Source organism: Rhyacophila brunnea, unplaced genomic scaffold, assembly GCF_057557595.1.
Source record: "Rhyacophila brunnea isolate RB1 unplaced genomic scaffold, BYU_Rbru_1.0 scaffold_3, whole genome shotgun sequence".
In the NCBI taxonomy this organism is placed as follows: domain Eukaryota; kingdom Metazoa; phylum Arthropoda; class Insecta; order Trichoptera; family Rhyacophilidae; genus Rhyacophila; species Rhyacophila brunnea.
In genome coordinates, this window is record NW_028232965.1 from 19,818,631 (window position 1) to 19,834,365 (window position 15,735).

Below are 15,735 nucleotides of genomic sequence, written 5' to 3' on the forward strand. Positions count from 1 at the left end.
GCATTTATAAAATGTACAGCGTCATACCTATAGCCAACGTGAAGATCTCTTCGCTTAGATTGTTCGGCAATTTTGTATCAGCTTTTCTTGCTTAATAAAATTTTACCTCTACGTGCTCCTCTCTCCCATGGGTCAGTCAAAGCACATTAGAGTGAATGGCGACCTTAGTCTTGGGTAACTGCTTCTGAAAAATTCCCAGTCATAAAAAATAGGCTTCGCAACAAAACATAGGGTCTAGTGATACGTTCGATTAGGACCGGGTGTGGTGCGGAGCAAGTGTGATTTGATTCCCTACTTTAATTATAGTTTGTCAATTTATGGCTACGGCCGTATGTTGTAGCTTAACCACTAGGGAATGACAAAAGAAATGGCGTATTACAAAAAAACACTACCTTATTCTTAGGTCAATAATTATTATAAAGCAATCATTATTCATAAGATGTTTATCACACTTGAATGGTTAAAGATATAGCTTATAATAAGTATCTTTAGAATCATCTTCAAATGTGTTAATCTTGCCGATTTTTTGAGTAATAAAATGCCTAATTCTTGTCAAATTTGGGATCACAGAGATTATCAATATAATTTTTTATCGTGAATATTTTACAAAAATTATCTCGTAATAAATTATACTAATGGTTTCATGAATGCGTTTAAAAATTAATAAACGTAAAAAATCTCAACACCACTGCACAGTTATGTACCGAAATATGACTATATTCTAAAACATTAGAGCGAGAGGTTTAACAGAATACTATTTTATGTAACAAAAATACATTATGCAGTCATCAAATGTTTAAAATAACTATAAAGGATAATAAGGCTTCAAAATTATATAAATAGATTATTTACAACGTTTAAGGAGTGTCCAGGATCATGGTTTGAAAATACAATAAAAACTCAATTTTGACCTTCGACGAGCATGTCCCCCCTTCGGGTAGGTGTTTCCCGAAATTTTACAAAATGCTCCGAGGGTTTCGTCAATCTAAATAGATTGAAAATCACTGGTATATAATAATTGTTATGTAAATTACATAATTTGATATATTTTTATTACAGAAGCTGCGGCGCTGCAGTGGCATGGCGAGGAGTATGCGCGGCAGCTGGCGATCGGACGGTTTTGCGCGGCGTCAGCGGAAGTGCAAGGCCTGGTCGCGTGCTGGCGGTCCTCGGGCCTTCCGGAGGCGGAAAGACCACGCTGCTCGATGTCCTGGCTGGTAGGCGACGACCTGGCGCTGGGCTGGTCACCCTCAATGGAGAGCGACTGTGCAAACGTTGGAGACGACACATCTGCTACGTTTTACAGCAAGACATCTTCTTTCCTAACTTGACCCTGAGAGAAACCTTAGATTATACTGCAGCTCTCAGGTTAGTTGTTTGTTCTATGATTTTTTTTTAATAATGAGTAAGAATCATAAAATTGCTACTCTGATAGGGTATCAGGGTCTTCTATAATAGCTAATACAAAAAATAACGTCATGTAAAAATAATAAAACGGTACGTTATGAACCAAACATGAAACGTTCTCGTTTTTTAGACTTCTATCTTCCCCATACTTACTTTTATTATTAAAATATAATTTCTAGTATAGGAAAGCTATTTTCTAAGAGTACCTACATAACAATATTATGTTATATTCTAAACCAGCGTTTCCCAACCTTTTTTGGCTCGCGTACCACTTGGTAGTACATCATGGTTAATTGTACCACTACGTAAAAATGATTGTATTTCGAGAAATTTGTTATTATATTTGCATTATAAATTTTATAGGGTGACTATATTTCCCAGAACTCAATTTACGCGTACCACAGGTTGGGAAGCGCTGTTCTAAACTATTATAATTATTGAATGCGGACTTTTGGCTCCGTCAAACAAAAATTCAACTTTCTCATGCGGGGCACTTCGCTCGCGAATGTGCATGAACAATAAATAGTAATTAGTATCTAAACATTGAACATCCTTCACACCATGTTGCAAACAACCATTGACAAATATATACCAGATAGGGTAAGAAAATAAGCTAGTTAGTACAAAAAAACATTTGATTTTATTATAATAAAAAAATTACCACAAACTTGCACTTATAAAAAAACATATTCAAGAAGAAATTATCGTATATAATTCATACGTATTTAATTTTTTGGTAACATTCTTTTGATTTTTATTCGAATTTTTTGCCGCAGGCACTGAGAGACTTTAATCTTCAGTATATATTATCATGTATGTTAGAAGTTTATTACATTTTGTAGGTATAATACAATAATGTTAGTTAGGTAGGCAAAAATATCGAATACATTTTAGTATTTTCGGAAAATTATCGAGCGCTCCGGTTCGTACTTTTCTCTATTTCGAACACTGGAATGGAAACCAAATAATGTTCATAATTGTAATATTTTGAATAATATGTTATCTTGACTTAATTAAGTATAATTCCATCGCCTACATTACTGTGTTAGTATTTTTTACACTTACTGAAAGCAAAATCAGTAAGCCGAATACCATTCGACTTAAGTCAAAAACTTGCCAAACAACAATTTTTTATTAATTGATTTATTCTGGAATTCCGTCGCTTGTTATCGGCTGCCGCTTTAGTCAAAATATAGGAAGGTTGAACTAACTGCATACTTACATAATAATACAGGTATATATTATGTATGCACAAATTACCATTTTGTTCACCTAAAAATTCAGTCAACTCGATACCTACACGTATTAAAAATGTATCAAAGATGTTGAAGAAAACGTACTTGTATAGATATTGAACCTAAAAGTATGACAGTGATAGCAAAAACCACCACTAAGACCACTAATTTCCATACAAACCGCGATAAGATACTAACTTTTTTTAAAGATCTGGATGTGTCAAACTGGACATTGTTTCAGCGATTTTATAAGGATCCATCTTATCGAAAATTCATTTTCTTTAGTTTCTGTTTATATATTTACTAGGGAAGACGATTATAAAATTATTGTTATTTTGTATTACTATACTAACAGAGCAAGCAACACACACATGGAAAAATGAAATAATTAGATAGGTATACAAAATTGAATTTTCATTCAAACATCATAATATATTAGTTTGTTGAGCAGATTCAAAATAATAATAAAGACCCATGTTAAATGTTGAGAACTCCTTGTATAGAGGCTCTCAATATTTATTTGAACATTGCATCAATATCGAGTTTTTTAGGGCTTATTAAGATTTTTTCGAAGTGAGAATGTGAATTTTCATAATTGAGAACCTCTAAGGAAAGCGGTTCATTAAATTTAACAGAAAGATTTTATTGTATTACAAAATCTTTGAATCATATAAAAAATTGAATATTAAATTATATTTAAACCGTTGATACCTACCTATTATACGCTGTTGTTGGAAATTCCATCAATGTGGGAAAAAATTCTTATTGCTCATTAGCGTAGCAAGGGATAGGCGAGTGAAGCAGCCGCCCCGGGCGCATCTTGGCTTGGAGCGCAGAAATAGAGTTTCGTTGAACGTGAAAAAATTAAAAAAAAAATGACAGTTTATGTCGAGAACCAGTGTTAATTTATTACGAAACATTAGTAAATAGATTTGTCCATATTTTAAAGACATGGTGATGGTTAATAACAAAGGTAATATCGCAAGCAATAGGCCAATGCTATTGAAGTTGGAAAGTGTCGACACTACTTTGTCTTACCAGAAAGCATAAATAGTAAAAAATAAATTTCATCCTGAAATGCCCAATTTATGGGGAGATATGATTATGAAAAAAAAAATCTTATTAAAAAAAAATCACGCAAGCGCACAAGGCGCAAGCTTACGCAATGTTTATTATTATGTCTTAGTATTATAGAAATAGTTTTCGATTATTTTTATTGCTTTTTTAACACTGTTGTCTGATCATTATACTTAATGTTGAAAATGTTCTGTTTTTAGAGAAGTACATAATATAATATGAAGTGTTCTATAATTTTTATAACAAACAAATAGATGATACTTGACTTTTTTGTTCAGGTTTAGGGGGCCGTACGTTTTCAAATCGCTTAGGTGTATTATTAGTATTATTACATAATCTGTAAACGGTATCCAAACACAGATGAACTTACATTACTACACTAATGCTATATTTAAAAGCTAACACAGCCAACGAAATGTTTTGATGGCTTTGTTGTTAATATTGAACTTACTTGTGCTTACACGGAGCTTTCTTGAAATAGACTTTGGGACAATTCCATAGTCATATTAATATTCAGCTTAGCAACACGTCAATTATTATTAGTAGTTCTTGCATGGCAACATAATTTTAAACGTGATTCTTATAAGTTGTGTCTGCATGGAGAGTATGTTACCTGCCTATATTGTAATTACATAGATAGTCAGTTAAGTAGTTATATTATGATTCTAACAAAAATACATAACACTTTTTGAAATGACACGTGGGCATATTATTATATCAGACTCATGCTTTTCAATACTAACAGCTGATATTGTTCCACATTCAGATCAAAATAGAACTTCGGTTAACCTAACCCAGTGGTCGGCAAATCCCGGCTCGCGAGCCACATGCGGCTCTTTGGCCCCTTGAATGTGGCTCTGCCACAAATGACCGCGTACGGGCAAAAACATTGAAAGATAGAGCAATCAAAATATTTTCGAATATAACCAACCAGTAAGTTGAAGAAATTCGTTTCAGCTTTATCAATAGCAGTTGACGAGTCTTGTGACTTGTGACATAAATGATACAGCGCAAGATTCACTTTTTGTACGATTTATTTCATCTACAAGTCCTAAAGAAGAACTTTTATGATTATTGCCACTCAAAGGTCAAACACGTGACGAGGATATTGCAATTAATGCTGTAATTGAGTGCATGGAAAAACATCATATTCCACTCAATAAAATTGTGTCAATTTCAATAGATGGGGCGAAAAGTATGACCGGGGTAATAAAAGAGGTTGTTGCTATTTTGAAAGAAAAAAATAATCACGAGATACCTACTTGCTTACTATTGCATACCTACCTATATAGTTTCAGTTTAAGAAATTTGGCTCTCAAAAGAAATCTCAAACGTTGTACTGTTGATATTTGGCTCTGTTGACTACTGAGTTTGCCGACCACTGACCTAACCTAACCTAACACAGTGTTTGTATTTTAAATATTGTCCACGTAAGCGAATTTGCTGGGTATGAATAATAATTAGATGCATAAAGTTGACACGTCTTACGCGGTTACTGCAACCCTTTTAAAATATTTTTTGTGCATTCGAAGCCGTACTTGTAGTTTTTTGCATTCAAGGTTTGTGGGCGGTATGAAAGTTTAGACCTTCGGAATGACACCTGTGGAGTATCAAGAGGTGTATCGTCTGCGATCTTTCACAATCGACTCGATCCCATACATAATAATTAATCATTATTTTGCTATACATTCACTTTACACAATGACAGGACTAACCCATATCTACACCTTTAAGGTTCAGTGATGTCCCGTGGGGGTAGGCAAAGCATGCGTTGCATAGGGGCGGTATATTAAAAAGGGAGGGGAATGAAGGAACGAACACATTTTTTTGAGAGCAGTTGTAGGTAGTTTTCTATTTAGTAGACGAAGCGATTGAAGTATTGACATCTTAGTTTAAAAAATTATCGAAGCATAAAAAATCATAATCATAACTATTGTTGTATTATACATTAAAATTTCCACATGGGTACCTTCAAACTTGTCGGTGACACAGACCTCCACGTACCTAAAACTACCACTACTTGAGAGTATGTTTCCTGAAAATGGTCAAATTATCAGTAGGTATATCAATTTAAAGATATTTGGTGTATTTATCTGTTTCAGATAATCGAAAATAAATAATAATAATTACAAGATAAAAAGAACTTTTTATATACAACGTTTTTAAATTTTCTGTTGAATCATATAAACTTGACTTGACTAGCGTAAACGATTAAAAAAATTGTACTTGATAGAAATACTGAATAAACATAGAATACTGTAATGTCATTTTCACATTTCATATTGATTTCCATAGTAACGCACGTATAAATAATTTAGTTGGCAGGACCCCAGACCCCTAGCAACCAATAATAGTGTATTACTTTTTACGGATTTCTTCCGAAATAACTTTTCATACAAAACAGAATTAACTGAAAATGAATTCAATTCTACTTAAAGATGGCTAGTAGTGTTAAAAGAATGCATTGGCATCGTGTTCTGATATATTCTAAAAGTTTCAAATGTCTAGCTAGTCGGTAAGTTAGTTAAAAATCGATTGCAAGATTTGTACTGGATAAACAACCACCGGAAAAATAAGAATACGAGCTAAGAAAAACGTTGTAAAATATGTAAGTAAGTACCCAGGTACCTAACGAATCTCCAGTCAATTTGAAACTAAAAATTAAGTAAGGGCGTTACTTTATCTAAGGACATCACTGTTAGAGTTGAACGATAACATTATGTTGTCAATCACCGAGGGTCCCGATCTCCACTGACTGAAACATCTCGACATCCGTCACCCTCAACGATCCCTTACCATTGCTTTCTGCACTTTAGCAATAATTTGTTTGATTTGTCTATGATCTGCTAGGAATCAACGGACGAGTAAAAAAGTCGAGCTTTGACAGTTTTAATAGTAAAGTTCTTTATAGTAAAATGTCTTCAGATGCTTTTGAAATTTTGTTTTATTTACTTGCTGAGATTTACTATAATTTTACATTATATTTTGAGTACTTTATAAATCCAAACAAAAAAATAATTGCTAAATCTCTCATTTAATAATAATGTAATTTAATAAACAAATTAATAAATTTCATTTTTTTCGATCTGAATGATTGAGTATCTATTAATGTCAGTGCGAACTATCGTAGTGATTAACGGATGAATTCTGGCTACTCAGTGAAACTCAACGAACCTGATCAGGGGAAGAACTATCCCTCCAAAATGTAATTTTCAACACAGTAACTATCTTAGTTTAGCTAAACCAATCTTTTTTCAGCATCTAATCAAATTCTATGCCTATCGCATTGTTCTCGAAGTGATTTAATACCCAACAACTGCACTTTGCATGTAAAATGGTCGTTATTTGTATATTATTATTTAAGAATTTAGAATCGATAATAAAAATATTTAGGTTATTGTTTTTCAATAACTAGGAATAATATTTGACCTACTGGCAGTGCCTTTTTTCTAGTGGCACGCAACGGCACAGTAAATGCTTTAAAACAACATTAAAGTGAGTTCTTTTTTCTTATCATTTTAATAGACACAATATCTTGACATTGATTTTTTAAAACCATGTCGGATCCTACGACGATCATATGGACATCGACAGGGTGAAGGTTGTATTAACATTTTTTTCTTGTTTTACGAAAGATTGATTCCATTTGCTCAGCTTATTAGGCCCATATTCACTGGGTTCAAAAACACATTGAAAAACAACAGCAACTGGGATTCGAGCCCGGGACATATGGCATTATTATTTCTTCTTTTGACCATGTCCGATCCTAATAGGATCATATGGGCCTCCCACAGAGTGGATTTTTGTTTTTACGATAAATGGATGCTAGCTACTTGCTCAACCTATTAGGTCCGTACTCTGACACCATTCACAAATTGAAAAACAGTATGTAAATTTGCCAGACCCAGGATTCGAACCTGGGTCCCACGACATTATAAGCAGACGCGTAAGCCGCCGGCTATCGTGGGATAGGATTGTTAGGATTATTAAAATAAAAACATTGGCATACACTATATTTGGATTTTCACAATGGCTTCATTCAACACACCTAATTGCTTACTATCCTGAGCGGATATTTACCAATACTGTAAGTGTTCGCAAGAGGAGGGCCCTGCGCTGAAAATGGCCCCCAAATGTAAAAAAAATGTATTTTTCACCGCTTCTCTTGGTCCACTGCCATGTCCTATGTTTCTAATCTCTATCCATGTATACGTGCAACGCGTAGATTGCGTTTGACGAAGGAGATGATCGATATTATAACGATAAATAACTGCGCCCGATTTTTGATAAAACGAAATTTTCATTCTTATATATACCTGGCTAGATAATATTTTATATTATAACGAGCTTTCTTAACCAGCAGAATATAATCCGATATTACACAAAGTAAGACTGGGTACTCATTCATAAAAATATATAAGTACATATATTATATAGAGTTCCCAGACGTCCTTTTTTACCCGGAAAAGTCCTCTTTTTTTAGGTCAATGTCCGTGTCCGGTATGTTTTTTTTCATTTTTATCGAATATTATATTCGCTTTTTTCGCTATGGACACTTTATGATTCTGTTTTGTAAAATCGATTGACAAAATATTTTTTTCTTTCGTTTATTTCAAAGAATTGTGTTATTTCTTAATCATAATTTGTACTTGATACTAATTCATGTTTGTTAATAAAATAAATATGTCTATGAGAATACGTCATTATTGTAAAATTATTATATTTACTATTTTAAATTTATATTAATTTTATTTAAAATTACCTACATCTATCGACACCATGTGTTCAATTGCAGTGGCAAAATACATCATAGACACACTCAGAATTGAGAAACACGTATGTATTGTGAGATCACTGGGAATCGAACCCGGTGACTCCATATGACATTGGACTATGAGGCAGCTGCTGATTATGAAATATGTCCTATTTTATCATCGTCAAATATGGGAACCCTACATAATATATTGATACTCAGGTCTACGGTTTTTACTAGTTTATAAAATCTAAATTAAATAGCTGACAGCGGCACCAATTTAATTCCCAGTAATTCGAAATTTGAAGTTAGAATAATGTTGTTATTCTAAGTAAACCAAAAGGCAGAGTTGGGGGCGAATTTAGCCACGTTTGGTAGGCAGCTATTACATTCTGCCCTCTATCGGTAACCCGCTCCTATTGTACCGTAGATAGATTGAGGAGACGTGGGAGGCTGGCGCCCGTTCCGGACTGCTTTCTAAACCTATTGATCACCGTCAGCAGCACTTAATCGCCTTCTTTCTTTATCAGACTGGTCGGGTCGGTGCACCCGGGGCAAGCCCACTCACGACTTGGTAGGGCTACCACTACAATAGACAAAAATTCAGCCACTAAATTGTCTTCTACTAAAACAAAAATATATAATATTCGAATACCTAGTTCACGGTGGTGGAATTGATGACAAATGTTAAAACATACGATTGTGTATTTGTCGTAAGAAGGCAGATAGCTAAATCGGACATGCTGTCCCTATCTTTTGTAGTACATAACATTGTATCTAAGTCAGTGACGTCCCTAGACAAAATGCCGCCCCATTTTTTTTATACAGTATTTTTTTTATCATCCTTTGATGACTCCATCCAATATCTAAGAAATGTGTTAGGTATATGAATACATTACTAACAAAATATATAAATGCATCCCCTGCATCTTTAGTTTTGACGGCCAACGCATCTGGTTAATAAGTCAGACTGTAATATATTATTCGCAAATCTGCACGTGTCGTTTCTGATCTCCAAGGACGTCGAAGGGCAACGGATGTAAACTAGACATCACAAACCCGACAAAAAAAAGTACAGTCCTATTAAATCTTTTATGTTAATTAATACACTTTGTTTCCAACCAGTAAGCTGAATTTTTTAATGGAAAGATATTTTCGTTAGCTATTACTAAGTTTAGATAGCTATTTCTATATTCTAATTATCCTCGATTTGCCGCCCTTCGAGTGACTGCCGCCCCCAAGCGACGCTCAATCTGCCCACCCCCACGGTACGTCACTGATCTAAGTATCTTTGATGTGTGTAACATCCATAAGTCTGTCAATTATATAGTTACACACTGAATTCACGACACTATCATTTAATAGCTTTTTTTTCTTAATCGATAGCATTATTGAGACATAGCTCAAGAACACTACAAATCAAAAATATAAACCGTTAAAATTAATATGCCACCGACGCTTATAAAACGTTACATCGTATTGATATGTGTTGATATTAGATACCACTTGGTACTGCGCTAAATTTTATTGACCACTGCGTGAGACAAATATCAAAGCGGGACACCATGTACCTATATTCCAGCTGCTTGGCATTATAATTCGAATTGTATTATTTCGGATAATTCATTCATACCTCTAAAATTGCGATGTATGTCTATCATTTTTGGCTACATACGTGAGCTATACATTTAAATTTTAAACGGTAAAAAGAACAGTAGATAAGTAGTAGATTTATAAGATATTTAAAAACAATGTGACAAATAGGTATATATTATTATTTACGTAGTTATTTTGTAATAAATACGTTTTGTATTAAAAAATAACAAATACTTAGTTATTAGGTAAGTATATTTTATTTTTTGAAAATCCCACAATTTTCTTAAGACGTCTTTAATTGGTCGTAGGTACATACGAAAAATGAATATAACTGACGAAAATAAGGTATTTGTTATTATTTCCAAATGTTTCGTCTTTTCACTAAGAAATGACAGTTATTTTTAAAATAATAATCACGTTTTGATTAAAACGATCAATGCAAAAGTTTATATAATACGAGGGTGGGTCAATACGTCCTTAGAAAAGCTGACAGGTGGCGCGACTAGTACTGCAAGCGGTTTGTTTTCATGCAGCGGCACTACCGATTCAGTATGCTGCGAAGTTTCAATCAGATTGGTCGGGTTGTTGTGTGTTTCTCGTACATTTAAAAAAAAAATTTGCTTGTGGAAAATGGAAAAATGGAAAATGGAGAAAATTGAGTTTAGAGTTGTTATTAAACATTTTAATATAAAAGGGTTAACATCAAAGGAAATAAAAAATGAGTTGGATTTAGTTCACGGCATATCTGCTCCTTCACTTGCAACTATTTATAACTGGTTAAATGAATTTAAACGTGGTCGTACATCAACAAAGGATGAACCACGCTCAGGACGTCCTGTAGAGGTGACTACACCAGAAATGATCAATAAAATCCAAGATATGGTGTTAAGTGACCGAAGATTAAAGTTGAGTGAGATAATTGAGGTTACAGGGATCTCAAAAGGTAGCGTCATTTCTATTTTACATGACAAATTGGGCATGAAAAATATTTTTGCAAGATGGGTGCCGCGTTTGCTCACAGTCGACAATAAACGCAATAGGGTGGTGGCCTCTAAAGCCCTGTTGTCGCTCATGCAACGCAATCCGGATGATTTTTTTCGTCGCTTTGTGACTGTAGATGAAACATGGATACACCACTATACTCCCGAGACGAAAGAACAGTCAAAGCAGTGGATTGCGAAGGCAAACCATGTCCAAAGAAGGCGAAAACCGTAAAATCAGCTGGTAAGGTTATGGCTACTGTATTTTGGGATGCACGTGAAATTATTTTCGTTGACTATTTGGAAAAAGGAAAAACAATAACAGGGGATTATTATGCATCTTTATTGGACCAGCTAAAAAACAAAATTGAAGAAAAACGGCCTCATTTAAACAGGAAAAAAATCCTCTTTCATCAGGACAATGCCCGTGTTCACACATGTTTACGATCAATGGCTAAAATTGAAGAATTAAAGTTCGAATTGGTCGACCACCCACCGTATTCGCCAGATTTAGCCCCCAGTGACTTTTTCCTTTTCCCAAACTTAAAAAAATGGCTAATTGGACAACGTTTTTTTTCAAATGAAGAAGTCATCGATCGGACAAATGCTTATTTTGAGGACCTTCCGAAAACTTATTTTTCTGACGGTTTAAAAAAAATTGAGAAACGTCTAACCAAGTGTATTGAGCTCCAAGGAAATTATGTTGAGAAATAAAAAAAAAATACAAAAATAAAACCTGTTTTAATGCTTTTTTCTAAGGAATTATTGACCCACGCTCGTACCTACATAATGTTTATATATCTGATATATATTATATATGTATCTATTTTTATAGAAATTCTTTTTTACACTACAACAGTTCATCTGGACTAATGACAGTAGTATAGTAAAACAGTCGGGTAGTAGTAGAAGTGAAAAAAATACAAAAACACTTTAAGAAAATCTCATATAATATGACGTATTGTCATTTCATCGGGACCGAACCCGGAACCCACGGCCGAGAAGCATTGCCTTACTGCCGTTACGCATTGGACTAAGAGGGACTGAACTACATACATCCTATTTCATTTTCGTGACAATGTTATTGATTTTTTTATGTTAATAATTATCAAGCTTCGTTATTTGAATTTTTATTAGAAAACAGAGTTTCGTTTTGTTTATTTGGTAACCCTGTGTTTACCTTTGAATTAGTAGTCTTCAGTGAATTTCAAGGTTCTATTTTTGTTATGGTTATTTTTTTATAACCGATTCTCGTTGCTTGATGTAGGTCACATGCTTTCTTTGTTGGGCTTCGTGTTAAAAATCTATGTTATAAGAAGCATGCTCGAAAAACAAACATTCCAGTTTATCCGGTAATCGACGGTTACGTTAGTAAATCGTCGGTTGATTTCCATCGTTGCCTGCAGCTGATACCTATAAAAGATTAAATTTAATATTCATGTAAAATAATCGTAAAAGAAAACAGGATTTAAATATTTCAAAAATTTATCCAACCCACCCTAGCAAAAAAAAAACCGATACAATGACGTACCTCTGAATGGAATTTTTATCAAACTCTGAATAATAAATTCTTGACATACTAATGTAATGTGATCATAATATATCAGTGATGGCGAACCTTTTTAAGTTAGAAGAACCCGAGTAATAGTCTGCCTGACGCTTTTTATTATTTCAACCCTACTTCTGGCTTAATTTTATATACCGACAATGTTAAATTATTGTATAATGCTTTAAAATTAGTTTTGTTGACCAATAATATCCACTGTGGAAATATTTAACATTGATAAACTTTCAAAATACTACACCATTTTACAAAAAAGGTGAATAGCTGTTCTTTTTTCAAATTTTTAAAGAACGATAGAGATAGCTCGTAGATCCCTGTTTATGGCTCGCTGATACTATGCACTAGTTATACAAATTGCACAGCATTTGCAATAATATTCAATACATATATTGTATTAAGCAAGTAACAACCAATATAAATCACCCCTTGATTATTCGTAATTTATATTCATAACATGATATATATACAAAATTAAATATATATGGGTAGATACGAATATTAAATGTTATGTAATAAATAGTCTTTTGAATTTCGTATCGTACCTATTGTCCGTCGGTATAGTCGTACCATAAGGCACACTGGTATTTTCTATTGTATTATTTGGCAGCATCGATGATATACTGTATTCTCATTGTATATTATGACATTTTTGTATGTAAAGATAATATTATGGAATACGGTATGAAGGGACCCGCCAAGGGGGGTGTCAGGGGAAGAGTGCAAAACGCCCGATCGGCAAAGTCCGAAAAAACAAATTTTTAAATGATTTTATCAAGGCCTGAACAAAGCCGAACTATAAGTCCGAGTGAGAAAGCATTCAGCACGCTTATATTCTCCGCAATATGCGTTAGACTAAGACAGAATTTCTACGGCTGAATTAAATATTTTTTGTACACGTCGCCGGTAAATCAGGGCTCGAAATGGACCGGAACGCGCCGGAGCGCCGTTCCTGTTCGTGAAATCGGTAAAATTATCGCTCCGTCTCGTGGAATAAACAATTTGACTGTCTGAGCTAGGTCATATAATAGAACATCTAACACACTTATTTTTATGAAAAAAGACACATAAAAACACATAAACTTTGATAAGTTTACTATGTAAAAATCTTCAGAAAACTGTCGAGCGCTCCGGTTCCTAATTTTTTCCATTTCGAGCGCTGCGGTAAATATTGATTTGAATGACTCCATTCATTCAAAAACTGGGTACACGTATTGCTGAAATTTATTGTTTTGTGTTAAATATAAAGTTAGCGGTAATTTTAGTTAATTTAGTAGAATATATGGTTATTTAACCACGTTGTGCTTAAATTTGGTAACCATGCTGAGAAGCAACATGATAGTATAATGCCGGGTCCACACTGGCAACATGTCGCGCGACAACCTAGTTAAATTTTAAGATAAGTATGATAATTATCGTAAAATTTAACGAGGTTGTCGCGCGACATGTTGCCAGTGTGGACCCGGCATAACGTTTCGTAGTTAAGTTAATAATAATACAATAATTGAAGTTCTACTGTGCGTTATACGTGCTTCATAGAGCCGAACAATACACACTCTCTTTATATTATTAGGTACTCTTAGGATTTTATGGAAAATATATTTTTTTGAATTACATAAACCTAATTTTATGATTAGATATATGAAATACATCCGAACGTTGATTACTTAAGAGCGTACTTCAGTGAAACGGCAAATAATTTTCAACAGTAGGTGCGACGAAATTTCTCACTAGTCGACAATCGGAGACCGACAGTCGATGTGTCCGCACGTCGATTTGTTTTGTCATGGCGTCGGATGAAAATATTCTTAAATCGTGTAAAGATGACTAAAAAATTTACGTATGTACTTAAAAAAGAAAACATGTCAATGAATATACTATTATTATTAGTAATATAACAATAAACATAATATTAATGGATGCATGTTGGATTTTTATGACAAATTATATTTCGTTCGGCACGCGTCATTTGCACATTCCGCGCATCGCCTAGCCACGATCTTTTTAGACCATGCCTCAACTGAAGTATAGCCTTAACTGCTGAAGGTCGGCGCTTTCCACAGGGTGACAAATCAAAGAGTACAAATATTACCTACATTATTATTTAGGCATTTAAAATCTGCGATTCGTTACTAATTCATCACAATTGTATGCAGAAACACCGATAAGCATTTTTTTAAAGTCTCAATAGGATGGGTCAGTGTTATAGCATAATAAATAAAGCGTTTCTGATTTTTTTGTGTGACAAAGCGCCAGAAAATTAACATTATAATATCATAAAGTTACAACATTAGCAAAAAAATGTAAATTGTCTCATAAAAGCTGGTTTCGCGGATTGTAAAAAAGTGGCGTGCAATTTTATTATCTTTCATCGCATTAAACTTTTTTTTTATAAATTGTGCTCGATTTGTTAATTTCTTTTCCCTACACGTTATAATTCAGAATGTTATGAGTATACTACCTATGTAATGAGTAAAATATGCTATATTATTGTTGTTGTAGAACATGTTGATGAAAATATGTTTTTCTCCACTAAAATTAGTTTTTTTAATAGTTGCGGGGAAAGGGGCGGTAGCCATCCTTGGCGCGGCCCTGACGATGTGCCACTAAAATTTGGCAGGCAATGCCATATTATTATGTAGTTGAGTATTAAATCATGGAACATAATATTATTTTTTCATATTATTCACTAAATTGCGAATTCCACGAGATCAAAAAAAAAACAGAATTAAATGGTGTTGTATTTTACAATTTCTAGAGAGACACTTTATAACCATTTGACACGACGTAGAAACTTCAGAATCAAGAATAATATAGTGTGTCACTATTAAACTGTGTTACGTTAAATTTGCATAATCAATCATCTGTTAATAATATTATAGTACGTAATAAAAACAAACACTCATTAATAACAATAATTGGACATAGTCATGCAGAAAGTAGCCAGTCCACAAAAAATAAAAAATGAGATATGGTATTTATAGATCAGATGCGAGAAGATTTTCTCTACGTTCTGCTGAAAATAGCCAAGCCGCAAAAAAATATTCTTGAAATAAAATACTATTTACAATTTTACATTTTACATACATTTTTAATATCATGTTGTTGCTAAAGTGCCATTATCTC

General features: G+C 33.7%; 1 protein-coding gene across 1 annotated transcript in view; it reads left to right on the forward strand.

Annotated features, from left to right (window-relative positions):
* Positions 1-15,735, forward strand: part of E23 (ABC transporter G family member E23) — a 117,985-nt gene that overhangs the window by 88,914 nt on the left and 13,336 nt on the right. Inside the window, exon 2 of the mRNA XM_085952581.1 lies at positions 1,060-1,368. Coding sequence (XP_085808707.1) covers positions 1,060-1,368 — 309 coding nt within the window. The remainder of the gene's footprint in view (positions 1-1,059; positions 1,369-15,735) is intronic.